General features: G+C 46.1%; 1 protein-coding gene across 7 annotated transcripts in view; it reads left to right on the top strand.

The window, feature by feature from the left end:
* KTN1 (kinectin 1) overlaps positions 1–22,116 on the top strand; it is a 342,484-nt gene that overhangs the window by 283,713 nt on the left and 36,655 nt on the right. For all 7 annotated transcript variants that reach the window (XM_029598255.1, XM_029598256.1, XM_029598257.1 and 4 more), the window contains 6 exons: positions 5,671–5,760; positions 5,860–5,952; positions 6,408–6,479; positions 13,134–13,217; positions 13,591–13,674; positions 17,636–17,719. In XM_029598255.1, the coding sequence (XP_029454115.1) occupies positions 5,671–5,760; positions 5,860–5,952; positions 6,408–6,479; positions 13,134–13,217; positions 13,591–13,674; positions 17,636–17,719 (507 nt within the window). The remainder of the gene's footprint in view (positions 1–5,670; positions 5,761–5,859; positions 5,953–6,407; positions 6,480–13,133; positions 13,218–13,590; positions 13,675–17,635; positions 17,720–22,116) is intronic.

The following is a 22,116-nucleotide window of genomic DNA, read 5'->3' as shown; positions in this document are numbered from 1 at the left end:
AGGGTTCTCCTCCGTTATCTAGAAGTCACTAACCCTTTCCGGGTGTCGGATCATCTCTTTGTTCTATTCTCGGGCCCAAAGAAAGGAGGTCCGGCTTCCAGGACGACAATCGCACGGTGGCTTAAAGAGGCCATCGGCTCAGCGTACGTGTTACGAGGAAAGCCTATTCCGAACGGTCTTAAGGCTCATTCGACAAGAGCTCATGCTGCGTCTTGGGCGGAATCTTCTCAGGTTTCGCCTCAAGAGATTTGTAGGGCAGCTACCTGGAAGTCCTTACATACCTTCATTAGACACTATCGGTTGGATGTTCAGGCTACGGATTCCGGGGGTTTTGGAGAGAGGGTACTCCGAGCGGGACTCTCTGCTTCCCACCCTCGGTAATTTAGCTCTGGTACATCCCAGGTGTCCTGGACTGATCCTGGTACGTACAGGGAAAGGAAAATTAGTTTCTTACCTGATAATTTTCGTTCCTGTAGTACCAAGGATCAGTCCAGGATCCCGCCCGTGCTGTTGTGAAGAATCGGAGAGTCCGCTCATCTCTTTTGTTAACTATTCCGGTTATTGCTTTGCTCCCTCGTTTTGGGGTTCTGTTCCGGTTTGGGGTCCTTGAATGGCTCCCTGTTAAGGTTAGTTATTTAGTTTAGTTGTTCTGTTTTTTGTCTACTTTGACATTACGTATGACTGAGGGGCTGTGACTGGCACAGGAGCATATATGGCTCCGCCCACAAGTTTTAATCTGTCTCCATCTACTGGTGCGGGGTCACAACCCAGGTGTCCTGGACTGATCCTTGGTACTACAGGAACGAAAATTATCAGGTAAGAAACTAATTTTCCTTTATCCCCCACTAACTGCGTACGGTACCTACACCAAATTCTCAAGGAATGCGAAGTAAAAGGAGAACCCCTACTACAGTCCATCCCTGATTTCCCTGACCGCCACACAAGATATATTTGGGCAGCAGCCCAAATATATCTTGCTTCAAGTCTATCAAAACCTTACTCTTGCTTCTGTAATGCCATTCCCAGATCGTTCTCAACTGGGAAGCAGCATAGTAAAATTCCAAGTTTGGGACTCCCAACCCACCCTGGCTTTTAGGTCTATACAATACGGCTCTTGCAACCCTATGTAGCCTTCTCTTCCAGATAAAGCGCAATAATGCTTTCTGCCAATCTCTTAGTACCTGTGAAGGGATAGCCACTGGAAAAGTTTGAAAAAAATAGCATAGGTGTAGAAGGACATTCATCTTGATAACAAAGTCTACCAGATCAAGAAAGAAAGAGATGATCCCATCTCCAAATCCTGAAAAATCGCTTTAAACAGGGGAACTTAATTTAAGTCTAACAATATTGACAGATCTGACCCCCAAACGGATCCCCAGGTATTTCACACATCTAGGTGCCCATTTAAAGGGGAGCAACTGACATAACTGCTTAACCAGATCACTATCAAAGATAAGTTTAAAATCTCGGATTTGTCTTTGTTGACTTTAAACCCAGAGCCAAAACACCTCATATCCTCAAGGAGAGCTAAAAGGGATTTTTCAGGGTCGGTCAAGGTAAACAGATCAGCAAATAGTTATTTTATACGATTTCCCTGAGATGTGCACCCCATTGAAACCTCAGAACTCCTAATTTTCTTCGCAAAATGTTCCAGAGATGGTGGAAGCAAAAGGGGAGACAGTAGGCAGCCCTGTCTGGTGTGTCTGCCCACCCCAAACAATTCCGAATACCCCCCATTTACCCTAACACAGGCTTTCGGGTGATCATAAAGTGCTTTATCCCAAGTCAAAAAGGACCCCAACCCAAACTTAAATACTTGGAAGAGATAAGCACAATGTACCTGGTCAAAAGCTTTCTCAGCATCTACTGCCAAAAAAGCTGCTGGAATGTTAATGTTGTACCCACCAACTAATATTCAGTACCCTTCACACATTGTCCATGGCAAGCCTACCAGGAACAGAGCCCGGCTGGTCCCCATGGCGAAGTAGAGGGGCAATAAACCCCAAGTGAGTAGCCAATACTTTTAAGATCTTAAGATCCAAGTTTATAAGGGAAATGGGTCTGTACCATCCACAAAGTGTGGGATCATGCCCACTGTTTGCCAAGATAGTGATGCCTGCCACATTTTCTCCCGTCGCCAGATGGCCCCCTTCTCTAAGGAAGTTAAACATAGAGGCCAATGGTTTCACAATAGCTGACTTAGACTTTATAAAACTTCCTTAAGTCTGCAACCTCACTCCGCAGCTCAGAAAACATGATGCCAATCTGAGTTTAATATGCGACATGTCCACCGTCGGAAATCAGCCTGTGAAGACAGGTTCCCCTATCTTTGGGGCAGATCACGCCCTCCACCAAGTCTGACTCACATTCATCAACAGCCATGTCGTCCTCTTCTCTGCAGCTGAAGTCCTAGGATGCTTCCTGGCTCGTGAAGGAGAATTTTTTAAAATCAGGGGTTTTTGTTTTTTTTTTCAATTGTGATATTTCTGAGCTCAAACTCATGCTCGCATGCATCGGCACAGAATGTACAAGACAATGCGTCAGGATGGCAAATGATTGCGATTTTGGGTCGGGAATTCCACAGTTAGGCAGCCATCTTTGGAGGTAACGTCACTTCCTCCAGAGGCCAGTCCTTTTGTGGTATCTGTAGGCCACAATCAGACTTCAGTTCTGCCTCTGGGTCAGGAAGAGCACCGCAGTGACTCACTGGTGACTCCTGTAGGCAGCCGCCTGCAGAGATTTTACCAAGCATGGGCACAATTAACCTCCAATCAGTGGGTGCTGGATATAAACCGCTTCAGGTATTCTCTGGACTTGCGGCATCCGGTTCCCGATTCCTTTATGATTTTTCCCTGTTCCTTCCCGATCAAGCAGCAGGCAGTTTTTGAGACCATTCTGTAGTTACAGCTGGTGCAGGTGCAGGTGTGTCCCTAGTACCCACCTCAGAGCAAGGACTGGACATTACTCAGTCTATTTTGTGGCGCCCAAAAACGGATAGAACCAGACCAGCAACCCCTGCTATTGAGGGAGAAGACTAGGTGTGGCCAAGAGACCCTGGGCGGGAGACAGGAGAAAAACACCCTGCTCAGATGTGGAGAGTGACATGGAGTCAGATGGTGAGGGGCGAGAGCAAGCCCACACAGCCCAGCAAGCACCAGAGCTAAAAGCTAGTCTCCTTCCCAGATGGTAGCTGTGCCAGAACCCGTCCCAAAGTCGTTTTCTCACCTGCCCATATTCTCCAGCTCTCCAGCCAGAGTCTGCTTCAGAGGTAAACAGAGGAGATCACCTGAAGTTGGGTCCAGGATAAATAAGGTAGTCATTCCCCCTTCAATAGCAGGGGGAATGAAGACAAGATAATACCAACAAGGACTGAATTGCACAGTCTGGGTAAACAAATAAGCGTGGGAGTAGCTTGCTTTATTGCGACGGTTACTACCCCTAACAAATTAAGCCTGATACTTCACTTTGAATGCATATCCAGCACAGCTCACTGCTTCAGCAGCGGGGGGAATGAAGAAATATGATTTACATCCAGCCAACATCTAACAAGGCATTGATCTGAGCAGTATGAGTATACAAACATCGGGATAACTTGCTCGATACAATGGTTACTACCCTTAAACATTAAGCCTTATACTTAACTTTGATACAGCTCCAACACCGCTCTCTGTATCAATAGCGTGGGTGGAAGGAAATTAGAATCAAAAAGCTACCAATAAGGGCCCTGAACTCAGCGTCTGAGTAACAGATAAGTATGAGAAAATAAGTGTGAAAGCTTGCTGGGCAGACAGGATGGGCCTATTGGTCGTCTTCTGCTTTCATTTCTTTGTTTCTATAAGTATTAATATTAAGCAGACTAAGGTTTATGGCATGTTTACCACCCATGATACTAAACTTTCTTTAGGAAAACTGGTGCTTAGTGGCCAAGGTGTTAGAGACAGGAATTGTTTTTTTAAATGCTATATCCTACCAAATCTGATAAGTCTGTTTCTGAGGAGAATACACACTCCTTCTGACTTAGGATTGTGAAGTAAGGTGGGAGGACAATTAGTGGTGTCTCATAGCAGACAGGTCCCTGCACCACTAAACTTTCTTACACTCCACCTCTGTGATATCCATGCACTTGAAGTCTAGAAAGATGTCCACTTCTCTGGCCTACATCAGAGTTTGGTGCTGCTTTGAAAATTTCTATGAGGAAAGTCAGTCATCCCTGAAGATCTGAGATTCCTTGTATCCTAGCCTTCTTCCAGAGGGGCCTGGATAAGTATTTGTCATTGAATTCCGTAAAAGTGGAGATGTTAGAGGTTGTCTGAATGGTGTGTTGGTGCCAGCATACGCTGATGTTGCTCGTTTTTTCCATGGTGTTGAGGTTGTGTCCGCCTTTCCATCATTTTTTTTCCTCAATGAGATCTTACACTGGTGCTGAAGGTGCTAGCAGTGCTCCCATTTGAGCTCTTGAAGCATGTTACTCTCAAGGATCTCACTGTGAAGGCAGTCTTTTTGGTAGCCATTTGCTCCACTAGACTGATATTGGAGCTTCAACCCTTTGCTGCCATGAACCTATTCTCTTGATTTGCTTGAATGTGATCGTTTTTCAGCCAGTGCCTTCCTTTCTCCCAAAGATCAAGTCCTTTTTTTCATATCAATTAGGAAGTTTTCCTTCAGCTTTTTCTTGACGAGTACAAGAAGGAATTCAGATTTTTGAAATATTTGGATGTCTGCTGGTTGCTCATTCATTATTTGGAAGTGACTAATGAACAACCTGTCAGACTTGTGAAAGTCATCTTATTTGGTGGACCATGTAGAGGAGAAACTGATTCCAAGGCCACTCTGACTCGCTGGATCAAAGAGGCAATTGTTTCCTTCGTAGCTAGCAGGAAGCCTCCCGAGAGCCTCCAAGTGCACACTGAGTGCGTACAGTTGTCTTGGGTGGAAGTACATGTGGTCACTCCTGCAGACATTTGCTGGGTGGCCACTTGGTCTTCCCTGCTTACTTTTGTTAAACATTATAGGATGGACGTTTGGCCAAAGAGGATATGGCCTTCAGAGCTGGTGTTCTCAAGGTGGCCCTTGCTTAGTAGAGCTTTGGTACTTTTCATAAGTGTTTCTTGGACCGCTGTGGCTGAATGACATGGAAGGAGAAATTTCCCTTCCCTGTTAATTTCTTTTCCATCAGTCTTGTTACACCAGTCCAGGATCCACCCAAGAAGCAGGGCCTTTTCAGTTATAGTGATGTTGCAATTTGTCCCTTAAGTGCTGTCTGAATGTGTTTAGTTAGGAATCTGTCCTTCTTACCATTCTGTTCTGTTTGGGGGGGGGGGGTGGCCTGAAGACCAAGAGGATTTGCTTCTCAGGTCACACTATTTAATTAAAAAAAAAAGAGTGAAGGATGTTGGGTCTGATTCTGGTGCTTTGATAGTGGTTTCCTGGATTTTTCCAGAACTGCATCACTCCTAAGTAGTGTCACGCTGGGAAAATTGTGTTTTCTGCCACCTCCTGCTGAATAGTGGGGAACAAACCCACAAGTGTTGCTTGGACTGGTATAGCAGAACTAATGGAAAGGAAGTTAACAGGTAAGGGAATTTTCTCATCTATATTTACTAGGGACTATGTAATCAGAAAGAAGAACTTTCAGTATGGAATAAATTTTAAACCCCATTTCCTTCACAGGAAATGGAGCAGAGGTTAAAGGAGGCAGAAGAGGTGCATACTGTCCTGCAGCAGGAGTGTGAAAAGTACAAGTCTGTCCTTGCCGAAACGGTACACACATACTCCCTTCCCCTCCACTACTATTCTGCATATTTTTTGCTGGTTATTCACTACTCTTACTGAGACATCTTGAAATCCTTTTGTCTGCAGGAGGGAATTTTACAGCAGCTGCAGCGCAGTGTAGAAGAAGAAGAGAGCAGATGGAAGCTAAAACTTGAAGATTCTCAGAAGGAGCTGCAAGAGGTATGGCATGTCTGGCGATTAAGGCCAGAGTGCTGATTGCCTGTCTGAGATTGGAGTGGGAGCTTTTTATTGGCCCTGGACAGTTCACAAATATTTTTACAAAAACTGAATGACCCTCTAAGGCTAGTGAAAGCATTAGGTTCCTTGTTTGTTTCCCATATTTGTATGGAGTAGTCATGTTTTCTGAATCATTGTTTCTAAATCTAGATCTGCACATAAACAGCCATGCAGTCACTTAGATTCTGTTTCCATTCAGTGAGAACCTTGTATTCAACAGTTTCTAAATATCACTGACAGGAAACCTCACTGCAATGCTGGAGCTTCAAGGAAAGAGATCAGATTTAATGAACAATGTGTTATTATGGGCCATGGAACAAAAATTAATGTTCATGAATATATTTCTGAATTATTGAATTGCAGTGTCTTACTTGGTTGTATTTGTATGACAATTGCAGATGCACTCTTCAGTCCATTCTCTGGAGCAGGAGACTGAGAAATTGAAGCGAGTGAATAAGGAAGCTGAAAATGTAGGTTCTAGGGTCATTTAAACCTCCTCTGAACTTATTTTCCTTGCATTCTAAAATGAGATTACTGGGAACCATTTGAAATTTATTTGAGATCTACTTGGCAGTGTGAGAAGATCGATGAATTTGAATTTTGTACCTCAGTTAAGAGAAGGGAGATGGGGGAACCATCTAATAGCAGTGTGATGGGGGAAACATTTGAACCTATGGCATGCCAGGTTATAGGAGAATCTTCTTGCAGGGACCTTGACTGACTTCCCATCAAGCTCTCACTGGCAGGAGACTCAAGGAAGGAGCTAAAAATATTTAGTGCTGGGAACAGGCCCTAAAGGATAGGAGGAGGAAGCTTTGTTCCTTTTTCTTGGAAAGGAAAAAGGTTTATTATGGTATGACCCATACTTCAAACTGTACATCTTGTATACTTTGGCTATAGGTGGAAGTTGTCATTTTAGGGGGAGGGGGGGGGTAGAAATATGTTTAATTTTCAAAAGGAGAATTAGTTCTTACCTGTTAATTTTCGTTCCTGTAGTACCACGGATCAGTCCAGACTCCTGGGTTTTGCCTCCCTTCCAGCAGATGGAGACAGAGAAGTTTTGACAGACTCTGCCTTATATCCCAAGGTGCCACCTACAGTCCGTCAGTATTACTCAATGTCATAGCAGAATAGTTCAAAAGAAAACTAACTATCTACAACTAAACATAATCCAAAGTGTTTCACTAACCCTAAAAGGGAACAGAACCAGTTGAACACGGTAAACAAGCTTGATCTGGAGGACCGAAATGAACACGTAATGATGAACGAGCGGACTCTCTGTTACCTCTATAAAATGGGCAGCACTCTGGACTGATCTATGGTACTACAGGAATGAAAATTAACAGGTAAGAACTAATTTTCCTTTCCTTGTACATACCTGGATCAATCCAGACTCCTGGGATGTACCAGAGCTCTTTTTACCTGGGATGGGATCCAGAGAGGCCCGCTCGGAACACTCCTTCTCCAAATCCCCCAGAACCCTGAGCATGGACATTGTCTATAATGTCTTGCAAAGGTATGCAAAGACTTCAAAGTTGCCGCTCTGCAAATCTCTTGCGGTGATATCTGTTGGCACTCCGCCCAAGATGCTGTCTGCGAATGGGGAGAATGGGCACGAACCCCCATCGGTAAGGGTGTACCACGCAATAAGTATGCTGAATTTATAGCTTCTTTCAATCAGCGGGCGATTGTGGTTTTAGATGCCATATTACCTCTTTTCAGGCCACTCCAGAGCACAAACAGATGGTCGGATATACGAAAACTGTTAGTCACCTCAAGATAACGCAGCAAGGCTCTGCAAACATCCAGCTTCTGTAAATCCCTAGAGACTGGATCCGACTGGTCCAGTTCCAGAAAAGACTGGAGTTCCACCGATTGATTCAAATGAAATGCGGAAACCACCTTTGGAAGAAAGGAAGGAACCATCCGTAAGTAGACTTCAGAATCCAAATTTCTTAGGAAAGATCTCTGCATGACTACGCCAGAAGCTTGGACACCCTACGCGCTGAAATAATCGCTACCAGAAAAATTACCTTTAACGTGAGATCTTTCAACGTCGCCCTTTTTAGAGGCTCAAAAGGTGCAGCACATAGAGCTGTGAGAACCAAATTTAGATTCCAGGAAGGACAAGGGTGTCTAATGGGGGACATAAGTGCTTAGCACCCCTAAGAAAACAAGCCACATCCAGATGCGAAGCTAATGCTATCCTCTGAATTGTACCGCGCAAATTACCAAGAGCTGCCACTTGCACTCTCTAAGAACTACAAGACAAGTCCTTGGATAGACCGGCTTGTAGAAGCACAAAATATCAGCCACCAGTGCCCAGAGAGGAAGAATCCCACTCTGTATACACCAAGATTCGAAGACTTTCCACATCCGGACATACGCGAGTGAAGTAGACGTTTTGTGAGATCTCAAAAGGGTAGTGACGACCAAGTCCGAATAACCCTTACTCTTCAGACACTGCCTCTCAAAAGCCATGCCGCTAGACAAAAGCGATCCGCCTCATCGAAACAGACGGGCCCGTGAATGTAGAAGGTTCGGAAGGCCCTGAAACTGCAGGGGCCCCGCCACAGTCAAATTGAGTAGATGCGCAAACCATGGACGACTCGGCCATTCTGGAGCTACGAGTATTACCGCCGATGGGTGAAGTTCTATTCTCCTGAGCAGCTTGCTGATTAACGGCCAAGGCGGAAAGACGTACAGAAGCATGCTTCTCGGCCAGGGAAGAACTAGAGTGTCTACTCCTTCCGCTCCTGTTTCTCTGCGGCCAGCGAAGAAGCACGGGGCCTTGGCATTCTGAAAAGTCGCCATCAGATCCATTCTGGGTGTGCCTCAAGTGTCGCAAATGATCCAAAAGGCCTCCTCTGCTAACTCCCACTCCCCGGGATCAAGATGGTGTTGGCTGAGAAAATCTGTGTGAACGTTGTCGACCCCCTGCAATGCTGACCAGATTCCACTCCACCCAATGATCAACTGATGAGCTTCCAATGCCATTGGCCAGCTCTTGATCTCTCCTTGGCGATTGATATAAGCCACTGTGGTCGCATTGTCTAACACCCTGACCAATTTCCCCTGAAGCATCAGGAGAAATGCTTGAAGAGCCAAAAGTACCACCCTGGTCTCCAGGCGATTGGACCACTGAGATTCCTCTCGGGACCATTGGCCCTGCAAGAACTTCCGCAGACAGAAGCTCCCCAACCTGAGAGACTGGCATCTGTGGTAATTACTGTCCACTCAGGCACTACCAAGGGGACTCCGCGGTTCAGATTGTCCGAGAGTAGCCACCAATCGAGACTGGATCTCGCTGAGTCCGTAAGAGGCGGGGTAGATGAAATTGCTCGGAAACTGGACTCCACCGAGAAAGCAACGCCGACTGCAAAGGACGCATGTGAGCAAAAGACCATAGGACCAAGTCTAGCATAGATGTCATCGAGCCTATGACTCTAAAATAATCCCAAACTCGAGGAGGATGTTTGGACAACAACACTCGAATCTGGTCCTGCAGTTTGAGAATGTGCTCCACAGTAAGGAACACTCTGCCCTGTTGTGTGTCTAATCTTGTGCCCAGGAACTCCAGTGATTGCGATAGCACCAGATGACTCTTGGAAAGGTTGACAACCCACCCGAGCGCTCGCAATAGTTGCAGCACTCGGTTGACTGCCGAACGGCAAAGCGACTCTGATTTCGCCCGGATCAGCTAGTCGTCGAGGTAGGGATGTACCAACAGACCTTCTCTCCGCAGCTGTGCTCCTACTACCACCATTATCTTGGTGAAGATCCTGGGAGCGATAACAAGTCCGAATGGTAGAGCTTGAAACTGGTAATGCCCCAGAATGGCGAATCTCAGAAACTTCTGATGGTCGTTCCGAACTCCGATGTGTAGGTACGCTTCTGTCAGATCTAGAAACGCTAGGAACGCTCCACTTCGAACTGAAGCAATGACTGACTGCAAAGTCTCCATGCGGAAGCGGGGTATGCAAAGACATCTGTTCACACGCTTTGTCGAGAATGGGCCGGAAGGTGCCCCCTTTCTTTGGCACCACAAAGTAAATGGAGTAACTGTCCTTCCTTTGTTCTGCCAGGGGAACTAGCGTAATGGCGCAAAGATCGAGAAGGTGCTGCAATGTGTCTCATACCGCCCGACGCTTCGTGTCGTAAGCACACGGGGAAACTAGAAAACGATGCCGGAGGCGACGTGCAAAATCTAAAGTGTTAACCGTGTCTTATCACTGAAAGGACCCACTGGTCTGTCACTTTGGTCCATTCCTCATAAAATAGAGACAGTCTGCCCCCTATGACTGGCATCGAAGAATGGACCGGCCACACATCACTGTGAAGGCTTATTACCTTGTGCAGACTGGATGTTTCCAGGCCTGGAGAATCATCCACGAAAGGACTGAGACCAGGACTGTTGTTTGTCAGCATTCTGCCGAAAGGTGGTAGTGGACGAACGTGGCGCTCGAGATCTGTGACCTCCACGAAAACGAGATCTAGAAGAAAACTAACCTCTCTGCCTTGGCCTATCTTCCGGTAGCCAGTGAACCTTATTCTCTCCCAGAGACTGAATCATGTCCTCCAGTTCTTTTCCAAACAGCAACTTGCCCTTGAACGGCAGAGAACCCAGCTGAGACTTGGAGGAAACGTCCGCAGCCCAGTTTCTTAGCCATAGCAGTCTCCTTGCCGAGACCGTGGAAACCATGGACCTGGCAGACGTTCGCAACAGGTCATACAGGGCATTGGCACTGTAAGCGATTGTCTCTTCAAGACATCCAGCCTGAAGAGCTTCTCCTTCAGATAGCGACTCATTGGCTTGTAGTTGCTGAATCCAACGAAGGCCCGCTCTCAAAGAGAAACTGCTACACATCGCAGCTCGGACTCCAAGGGCGGAGACCTCAAAAATCTGGCACCCCAGAAGGGTACGGATACATCCTCAGGGGTTTCAGCCCAGGATGATCTAGACCTTCTGTTCCAGCCCCCAAGGGGGGTTGAAGGGGATACAGACCAGTAGCAGCAGGGTGCTGTGTGGGGGTCTCATGCTGTGGACGGAGATGACCCGAAGGTGGTCAGTCTCTTTGAGAGCTGTCAACCCCGTAACCGGGGATGGTGGTGGTCTTAGTGACTGCCGACACTACCGCATCTACCTTGGGAACTCTTAAGAAGGTCCAAAGCATCCTCCGGCAGAGGATGGTTTGCACCTTCTTAGAGTTACTAAGGATATAGCCTTAGTAACCTTCAGTCCTAAATCTGGAGTGTCCCATTCCCGGAAAAGCGAGTCAGTGACAGAAAAATGAAAAGAAAAAGGAAGTAGGTGGACCCCGCAGGCCCAATAACACTGGATCTGTGGAACCCAACCAGGATTCCTCCTGGGGAGCCTCAATGCCCAGTTCTCCCAAAATAGTAGGAATAAGAGGCCCCAGCTCCTCTTTTCTGAAGAGACTGACCACCTTCGGGTCATCTCCGTCCACAGCATGAGACCCCCACACAGCACCCTGCTGCTACTGGTCTGTATCCCCTTCAACCCCTCTTGGGGGCTGGAACAGAAGGTCTAGATCATCCTGGGCTGAAACCCCTGAGGATGTATCCGTACCCTTCTGGGGTGCCACAGACCTTAATGGGCGCTTCATCCTGGAGGGCTCAGCGCTCTCCGCCAACTTGGACCTCTTTCTGTGCTTGGGAAGTGGATCTGTGAATAAGGATTTGTCAGCTGACCTCTCTTGCCTTCCTGGCTTTAAAGGGTTTATGCAACAGTAACACAAAATCTGATGAAAAAGAGGATGAAGAGGAGGAATCTGCATCCCCATCGGGGCTGTCCTCTGCAGCCTTAGCGGTAATTCTACCCGATTTGCCCCCCTCAGGGGCCGTTAGTTGAGGGGATAAAGGCAGCAGGAGATTCCCCTCCCCCGCCACAGCCAGCGCCGCTGTCCTCGCTGCTGACAATAAGGAATCCAAGATGGCGCCCATTCCCAAGCTCAGCAGGAACGGACCCGGAGAAGGAGGCTGCACTTCAGCAAAAGCTCCGGCGACAGTGTAGACTCGAACCACGACCCTCCTGGGGCCTGTGGAGGCTACCCCCTCCCCCCCCCCGGGAGACAGACTGAGCATAAATCGTCTCTGGAAAGCCGCACGCGTGACATGCTGACCTCCGGCATCACAAGGAAAGGTAAAAAGAAAAAAAAAATCCCCTTTTCACAAAAAACCACAATTTGTAACCCCCCTGGCGAAAATCAGTGGCGAAGCAATAGCAAAAGCGACCGCAAGGTAAAGGAGAGTCCGAGAAGAAATAATTTAAAGGAATTTTTTTTTAAAAATCAAACCTGCTCTGGGGTGAGTGAGCAGGGCTCCCCAGTTTCACTCCCAGTGCTGCTACACAGTGGCAATAGGGTCCTCAACCCCTAGCCGCAGCTGCCTCAACAACTAGGGGGGAAAGTCTCCTCAGGCCCTGGCAATCCCCTGGAAGGCTAACAAGCGTCGTCTTTGCCTTTGAAACTTTTTTTTTTTTTTAAACTCAACCTATCTGTCTACAACTTAGTATTATTATTTTAAAATAAATAACTAGGACAGACTGTAGGTTTTGCACATCCACCATCTGCTGGAGACAGAGAAATACTGACGGACTGTAGGTGGCACTTTGGGATATAAGGCAGAGTCTGTCAAAACTTCTCTGTCTCCATCTGCTGGAAGGGAGGCAAAACCCAGGAGTCTGGACTGATCCGGGTATGTACAAGGAATGTGTTTTATGAAGCACCTTCAGATAAAACACAAGTAATCTTCAGCGACTGCATAGAAGCAATAAGTAACCATAATTTTCATAGCATTTGGATCCTTAGGCAGTCCTATGCTTAGGAATGACTTGAGACTGCTAACTTCTTGTCAGAATGGTGTGTTTAGCCTTTGGAATGAGGATAAGAGGTCAGAAGAAGGGATATTATAAACTTTACACAACAAACTCTTCCAACTTCTACAGCTTTGTGATTCAATGCCACTTATATTTGGAGGTTACAGGTGTGAGCAAATACAGGAAAATAACATTCAAGGTAGGCTTCCCGGGCAAAGTGAGCATTGGAAAAGCACAGAAAATGTGTATATACAATATGTGCAATATTTTTTATATTTATCTCCAGTTTAAAAGAGAGAGAGAACATTTGGAAACGGAGCTTGAAAAGGCAGAACTTGAGCGTGCCACGTACGTCTCAGAAGTCAGAGAGGTAAATGCATGTGACACTTTCATTTTTAAATATTTTTTCTTTAGTGTTAAAACAGAGGTGATGTGCCTTCAATCCTACCATTGCTGATTAATTCCATACAAGCCATAGACATATTTTTTATTTTAAGTTTAGAATACCTCTGGATTTCTTCATCTTCAGTATAGTGAGGGATGTTACTCCATGTGCTGCACACTCGAATTTGGCTGTGCTGTGGAAGCACTTCCCAACTTTAAATGAACTCATTCAGGGTTAAAGCCACTCAACTATACTGGCTTTGGAGTTCACAATGTGGTGGTGGGCAAATGAATACTAGAGTGAAAGAAGCCAGAACTATGCAAGGAGAAGAATCTCAAACTGTAACACTTCATTTCAGCTCAAAGATCTGTTGACTGAATTGCAGAAAAAACTTGATGATTCATATTCTGAAGCAGTAAGGCAGAATGAAGAACTAAATTTGGTAAGAAGCCTGGTTTCCCCCGAGCATAAGGGAGGCCACAACTGCATCATATTAACATGTGGAAAAAGAAGACTTGAGAGTTGTCTGTCTGCTAACCTCTTCTGCCTGATGTATTTTACACTTTTACTGCTCTGATTAGATAATGGTCTTTCTCTTTCTAATTTCTGCTTGTATGTTTCTTGACTTTCCTTCCATGCATGTTAGCTATTTTACGATCAGTCATATATGTCAATTGTATGGAGCCACATTTCCAGTTGTTTAGATTTTTCATATTATGCATTCAGAATAGACATTTCTGAAAACAGCTTATTCACACTATGAGTTTGTAGTGGTTTTACACAGCAGTGTGTCCTCAGAGGTTACTAAAAGAAAAACACTTTTTAGAAGAAAGTCTTTCCTGTAATTTATTAAGTAGCCCATTCCTGGAACTCTGCTTCTTGCTGGATCTAGTAGAGGGCTTCTTGTCTCTGAGTAATGCTAGGATAGTCCTGAAAATAGAATAAACTTTTTATGCCCTGCAGAAATTAAATTTATAGCTTTAGACACCCTGAGTTGTCCATTTCTTCTTCTGCTTCTCTCTTAGTATTTTGTGAGAGACTTCAAACTGCCCTTGAAGCCTGTGACCAGATGATAACCACGCTGTAATTTTCTATTTACATTGCAAATCTTTGACTAAATATCACTCATAGCAAAGCTGCAAGTATAGATGCTTGTTGGCACACAGCTAGAGTGTGTGCTGTAAATAGTGAGAGCTGAGTATAGCTGTCCTATCCAATCTCAGATGAACTTAGTATAGCATAATACAGAAACACTAATTCAATATATATGGCTTTCTTCATATTATGCCGTTCATTTTGGGGTCAGTATTCAGCACTGATAGAGTGCAGAAAGTTAACCGGATTTATCGGGTTCATGTAACCTGTAAAAGTGTGGCTGAATATTCATTTAAATCTAAATGTCCAAAAGTGATGTAATTAGGATTAGGATCACTAAAGAGGGTCAAGCAAGGTGACAAAACATTTTTCAGATATATCAGAGAAAGGAGGAAGGCCAGAAGTGTCGTCATACAGTTGAAGGGAGAAAGGAAACAATGTGGTAGAGAAAGATGAGGGAAAACAGAAATATGTAATAAATACTTCAGGTCTGTGTTCACCAAAAAAGACCCTAGAGCAGGACTGATGCTGCATGGATGGGTGGAGTGTAGATGCAACCCCATTTACAGAAGAGGAATATTTGGGAAGAAGTAGGAAAACTGAATGTGGGGCAATGCTATGGAGCTAGATGAGGTACATTCCAGAATACTATGGGACCTCAGATGTGCTGGTAGGACCACTGAAGGACCTGCTTAATAGATTCCTGGAAATGGGAGTGGTGCTGCGGGATTGGAAGAGAGTGGTAGTGGTCCCGCTACACAAAGGTGGCAGCAGAGAGGTGGCTTGAAACCTACAGGCTGTTTAGTCTCACTTTGGTGGTGGTAAAATTGATGGAGAGACTGCTGAAGGAAAGGATAGTGAATTATCTACAATCTGGTGAATTTCTGGAGCTGAGGCAGCATGGTTTCAATTGAAGTTCCTGTCGAATATGATTTTTTTTTTTTTGATTGGGTGACCAGAGAATTAGAAAGGAAGAGTGCTCAATGTGATATAGCTGAGTTTCAGCAAAGCTTTTAATATGGTCCCGCATAGGAGGCTCACAAATAAAATAAGCCCCAGAGCAGGTGAAAATTGGTGGAATGAATTACAAATTGGTTGACTGACTGGAGTCAGAAGAGAGGACAGTGTTAAGTGGAGTGCATAAAGATTAATTTTTGGGACAGATTCTGTTCAGTATCTTCGTGAGTGACATTACAGAGAGGATAGAAGGAAAAGTTTATATTTTTACAGATGATGCGAAGATCTGCAACAAATTTAGATATGCCCAAAGCAGTAGAGAAAATGTATGGGCCTGTGATTAAGCTGTAGCTTATCGATAAGGTGCAGTGGGTGTTAACCTCACTCAAATATTGTAACACTTGTCAGCATCAAAACAAAAACAAACACACAGCATGGATGCAGAGCTCAAAGGTGCAGTTAACTTGAACACTGAAAGAGTAGAACTGATTTTGGTCACCCTCCAGTCTTCAGGTATAATGGATTATTTTAATGATAGGTTACATTTTTTAGTTCCTTCAGTACCCTAGGATGCATACCATCCAGTCCAGGTGATTTGCCACTCTTTAGTTTGTCAATCTGGCCTACTACATCTTCCAGGTTCACAGTGATTTCGTTCAGTTCATCTGACTCATCACCCCTGAAAACCATCTCCGGAACTGGGATCTCCCCAACATCCTCATTAGTAAACACGGAGACAAAGAATTCATTTAGTCTTTCTGCAATGGCCTTATCTTCCCTAAGAGCCCCTTTAACCCCGCGGTCATCTAATGGTCCAACCGACTCCCTCACAGGTTTCTTGCTTCGGATATATTTTTTAAAGTTTTTATTATGAGTTTTTGCCTCTATGGCCAACTTCATTTCAAATTCTCTCTTTGCCTGTCTTATCAGTGTTTTACACTTAACTTGGCAATGCTTATATTTTATCCTATTTTCTTCAGATGGATCCTTCTTCCAATTTTTTAAACCAGTCAATTAGCCATTGACTGGCTAATTGGTTTTCTGTATAGTTTGTTCACTTTCTCTCATGCAAGCCTAAATTGTGCAGAAGAAGTTCAGAAGAATGGCATGAAAAGATGGCCCCCTCATATAGAGTTTCCTATGAGGAATGAACACAAATGGGAACAAAGGAAATATCCCTTCATCTCACTTCCCCCTCCCCCCATGTAGTCCCTGCTCTGCTCACGTCTATTGATCAGGTTGTGGAAGCTTGTCAATGATGCCGCTGTACACAATGGCAAGTAATCTTGGTGCCACAAAAGGGAGTAGATATTGACCATACAAAGACTAGAAAGTGTTATGTCAAACAGTCCTTCATTAGAATATTTTGGTGAATAAGAGGCGAAAGTAGTTGGGTGTGAGGATATTGCACAGAAGAGAGAGCTTTACCTCACATCCCTGGCCCCCCTTTGTGTGTTAAGTTATGAAAAAGACAATGACTTGAATGAGAAATGAGAAGCATTAGCAAAAGTCTTTCTGCTCTCTTGCCAGAAGGAGGAAACAGTCTGTTCTGCATGGATTTCTGACCCTGGTTCATGCTTTTTCTAGCTTTTCTTTCCTTATATGTTGCTTTACAAACTCTCCCTCTAAATCTGGTAACTCACATTCTGCTATTGTACTTTGTGATGGCTGTTGTCAATCATGTATAGTCATCTGCTGTGATAGATACCAAAACTTGATGCAAGTAGGATGTCAAATTTAACGCAGAAAATCCAGAGAATGTTGTACCCCCAGACTAAAATAACACATTTTATCATTAGCTATTTTCCAGGTAAACTAAATTTGTCACACTTAAAGTTTGAAATTCAAATTAAGATTTTTCTTCTCTTGAAAGCTTTGTAAACAAGTTACAGTCTAATGTATTTTATAGCTGAAAGGCCCCATTATCTCCTAGGAGACACTTTCAGCTCCCAATTATGCAGAAAATTAGAGAATGGAGGGCATGATCTGATGATACATAGTGTTTTTATCTTTTCAGAGTTGGATATTTGTTTCACTGCTTAAGCTGGTAGACAATATCAAAAGTACAAACTACAGCTGATTGCATTTTCATCTGTTGCTCCTTGATAAATGCGTTTAAATGTGGATTACCAGGAAGTGCATGCCATCCCCTGAGAAAATGATGTGAATCATGAAATATGCTATGACTTTAGCCTGACTTGTGTGACAAGTCATTTCATTTGGGAGGTGTGCAGCACTATTAGGATTTTTTGGTCGGCGAGCATGAATGACTCTGTAGCACTGGTCCAGTGGTGGACAGTAGTAATTTTGTTTACTTGTGTAATTGTTTTCACTTTTTGGTGGTTTTACAGTTGAAGACTCGGTTAAATGAAACGCTAACGAAACTGGAAGGTGAACAGAATGAAAGACAGAAAGTAGCTGGCGACTTGTATCAGGTAAAAAGAAACCAGATAAACTATTCCTGTTTTTTAATGAATCATTTGTTTCACTAAATACTTTCCCCAATTTAGGATATTTTCTTTATTTAGTAAGGGAGTAATTAGATTAAATAATTTTGTATTTTAAAGTAATTGATTTAAAGATTAATAAAAGAGCATCTTTGGCAGTATGCTGCATGACAAAGAAATACTGAAAACTGTGATTCATACAAATCCTGGGGTTTTTTGTTTGTTTTTTTTGGGTTTTTTTTTTTTTTTTAAGGATGTACTTCACTGCTGTAACCTTAGATGCTTTTCTAGCAATCTGATATTGCCATGGAGGGTAAGATTTCTAATGGGACAATAACTGAGATGGCAGTAGAGCTTATGAAAAGGATATTTAAATTTTTTTCTCACTTCTATCCAGACAGCCATCTGGTTTCACTGCGTAGTTAACTTGGGGGAGTGTGTGTCGGATGTGACAAAGCCCATCTGGCAAAAATAGGCCCTGAATCAATTGGAAATGTTACCCTTCAGTTTTGCTGTAGTTGAAATTCTCTCATCAGCTCTCCTACAATTTTTTCTGAACTCCTAGGAGTAACCATGTTGACCTGTGACACAAACTGTATCACATAGAATGGCATTGGATTAGTTCATGCATTATGCATGTTTCTCATTACTTATGACATCACATTCAGTATGAACCAGTCAGATTCAGGGTGGATGAGGTGCTTGGTGTCACTGTTCTGGTCATGGCTGCTGCCATAGATTTTGGAAAAATGCAGGCAGCTTGCCTTAAAGACCTTTAAGAGCTTTAATTGGTATGCTTATCCCGGATTGCCTTTGTATCTTTTCTACCCTAGACAAACCCGTTTGCTACCACCATTTCAAAGGTTCCATCTGCCCCTCTCATTCTCTCTGACAATCACAAGCTCTCTGGCTTCCATCCAAATTCTCTCTAATCTGTCTTGGCCTCCACAGCAGCTCAGGAACTACTACCACCCAGTGTAAATTTCCCAAAAGTGTGTTCAGTCTGCAATTGAGCTTACATGGAAGCACAGCATTGTACAGCTACTTGTGCTGAAACAATGGGGAAATTGAATAGTTGTGTGCGGGCTATTGAGTTATGGATGCAGTTTAACAAATTATGTGAACCCAAATCTGAAACTCTTTGGGTAAGCAAAGAGTTTCAGATTTTCAAAGAGTTTCAAAAACTCTTCTCCCTCGGCCCTCCAGCGGACCACGAGGACCCGACGCCCGACGTAGGAGCTGGGAGCCAGGGCCGCGCAGCCGGCGCCGGGACCTATCGGGGTAAGGCCTGTAAAGCTCGCCCTACCACCGACAGCCCACCGCCGGCCACGAGGCCAAAATTAAAAATACTCACCGCCATCCAGGCGCCCGATCTCAGCGCCGACCCCCTTCCAGGCGCGCAGCCGATGACGTCACCGAGACGCGACCGGGAGGGGATTTAAATCCCGGCGCGATCTTCGGGCGCTCTCTTCTCCCTCGGCCCTCCAGCGGACCACGAGGACCCGACGCCCGACGTAGGAGCTGGGAGCCAGGGCCGCGCAGCCGGCGCCGGGACCTATCGGGGTAAGGCCTGTAAAGCTCGCCCTACCACCGACAGCCCACCGCCGGCCACGAGGCCAAAATTAAAAATACTCACCGCCATCCAGGCGCCCGATCTCAGCGCCGACCCCCTTCCAGGCGCGCAGCCGATGACGTCACCGAGACGCGACCGGGAGGGGATTTAAATCCCGGCGCGATCTTCGGGCGCTCTCTTCTCCCTCGGCCCTCCAGCGGACCACGAGGACCCGACGCCCGACGTAGGAGCTGGGAGCCAGGGCCGCGCAGCCGGCGCCGGGACCTATCGGGGTAAGGCCTGTAAAGCTCGCCCTACCACCGACAGCCCACCGCCGGCCACGAGGCCAAAATTAAAAATACTCACCGCCATCCAGGCGCCCGATCTCAGCGCCGACCCCCTTCCAGGCGCGCAGCCGATGACGTCACCGAGACGCGACCGGGAGGGGATTTAAATCCCGGCGCGATCTTCGGGCGCTCTCTTCTCCCTCGGCCCTCCAGCGGACCACGAGGACCCGACGCCCGACGTAGGAGCTGGGAGCCAGGGCCGCGCAGCCGGCGCCGGGACCTATCGGGGTAAGGCCTGTAAAGCTCGCCCTACCACCGACAGCCCACCGCCGGCCACGAGGCCAAAATTAAAAAATACTCACCGCCATCCAGGCGCCCGATCTCAGCGCCGACCCCCTTCCAGGCGCGCAGCCGATGACGTCACCGAGACGCGACCGGGAGGGGATTTAAATCCCGGCCCATTCCCCAGGCGCCGCGCGCCGGGCGTCGCGCGCCGAAGGTGCGCGACAAAGTGGCCTGCCCCTTTGTGCGCCCCTTAGTGCAGTCCCGCAGAGCAGACCTCTCATCCGCCATCCTACAAGAAACCGACTAGAAGCCAACAACTGGTCTCCAAACCACACGCAGACGTCCAGTAACACCCAGACGTCAATTAATCTAAAAGTGAGTAAAACCTCACCTAACACCCCTGCAGCAACGCACTCTCGCAACGGACCGCCACCACAGGACTCACAACGATACATGCAATTTTATGTTCCTCTGTCCTCGCCTTTACAACTCTTAATCCAAATCTCATCCTACAATTAACCCAAACCGCCCCTGTGCCCCCTTGCCAACCAAGAGTGCATGACCTTACAAGAACGATACTTGACTCAATATATTTTGTTGTTACCTATATTGCTACTGTATTGCTAGAACCTATACTGTCTTTTGTGCCTGCCTCTGTATGCCTCTGTATGCTCGTCCACTCCTTGATGTCCACGTGCTCCCTTCTTAGCGCAGACCAGCCTAATTTCCCCACACCCCAGAGAATCCAGAGACTCCTCCCTCAAAAGGTCTACTCCACCCTCCCTGCCTCACCACACCAGACATGTGCATACAATCTGTACCCATCCTATATCTCCCTCACTTGCGCAAACCCCGCGCCCCCCCTCTCCACATTGCCAACCCTCGCAGCTCGCTAATACCCATCTTGACCTCTCCCCTCACCGAATTCCTTGGCCTAATCACCCTCACCTTAACCCTCATCAATGCACAATCCATCCTAAAAAAAGCCCCCCATCATCCATGACCTCCTCACGGATGATAACCCTGACCTTTTTGCCGTCACTGAATCATGGCTCAAAGAAACAGACCATGTCTATCTCAATCAGCTCCCCGGAACACTATACGACACTTTCTCCATCCCAAGACCTAAAAAGAGAGGGGGTGGGCTACTCCTAGCCGCAAAAAAGCACCTCAACCTCAAACTCCAACCCATCTGCCCCCCGCCCAAACTAGAAATCGGACTCTTCAAATCACCCACCCTCCAGATCTGCCTCATTTACGCCCCCCCCAACCTCATTGAACACGACCCCTCCCCCCTCATCGAATTCATTGTAGACAACCTCAAAACAGACTCTCCCGCCGTGATCCTCGGAGATTTTAATCTCCATGTGGACTCCACTCCCCGCACCCCCTCCTGCGAAACACTCCTAACCACCTTCGAAGCCCTAGGTTTCAAACAGCTCATCACTTCCCCCACTCACAAGGCAGGGCACACCCTCGATCTCCTATTTATCAACTCCCATCTATCTACACCCCGCCCCCCCCGCAACAACCCCCATACCCTGGTCCGACCACTTCATCATCAATGCCCAAATCAACCTCACTCCCCCCCACCAAGATATCACCAACCCAAAGGAAAATTGTTTCCTTCCATAAACCCTGCTCTTCTGAAAACATAGCCATAGCTTTCGACAAAGCTGTAGAAAACCTGGACCTCTCAAATCCAGATGCAGCCCTTCACTCTTGGAATCATATAACCAAATCCATAGCCAATAAACTCTGCCCCGTGCTACACAAAGAAATCCCCGTCCCTCAGAACAAAAAAAAACCCTGGTACTCCAACGAACTCCAAAGTCTGAAACAAGACCTCAGATCAAAAGAACGCCTGTGGCGCCGCCATCCCTCCACCCAACACAAAGCAGTGTATAAACTCTCACTGCACAACTACCGACAAGCCACCATCATCGCCAAAAGGGACTTTCACGCCAAAAAAATTCACGACCTACAATTCAATGCCAATGCCCTCTTTTCCTACGTCAATAACCTCACCAAGACCCCCCACCCTGCCACGTCTGAAGAAAACTCCAAGAAAAAATGCGAGGATCTTGCGAATTATTTCCAGCACAAAATCTCGAACATCCTCCAACGTTTCCCCCATAACCCCATGACCACATCCCCCCCCCCTAAAAATGATAGCTCCTGCATCAAAGCCTTCGACCCCACCTCCACGCTAGAAATTGAGACCATCCTCAAAAAAATGAAACCGGCCACACACCTCCTAG

The sequence above is a fragment of the Rhinatrema bivittatum genome, chromosome 4 (genome assembly GCF_901001135.1).
Source record: "Rhinatrema bivittatum chromosome 4, aRhiBiv1.1, whole genome shotgun sequence".
In the NCBI taxonomy this organism is placed as follows: domain Eukaryota; kingdom Metazoa; phylum Chordata; class Amphibia; order Gymnophiona; family Rhinatrematidae; genus Rhinatrema; species Rhinatrema bivittatum.
This window is presented reverse-complemented; position numbering and strand designations above follow the sequence as displayed.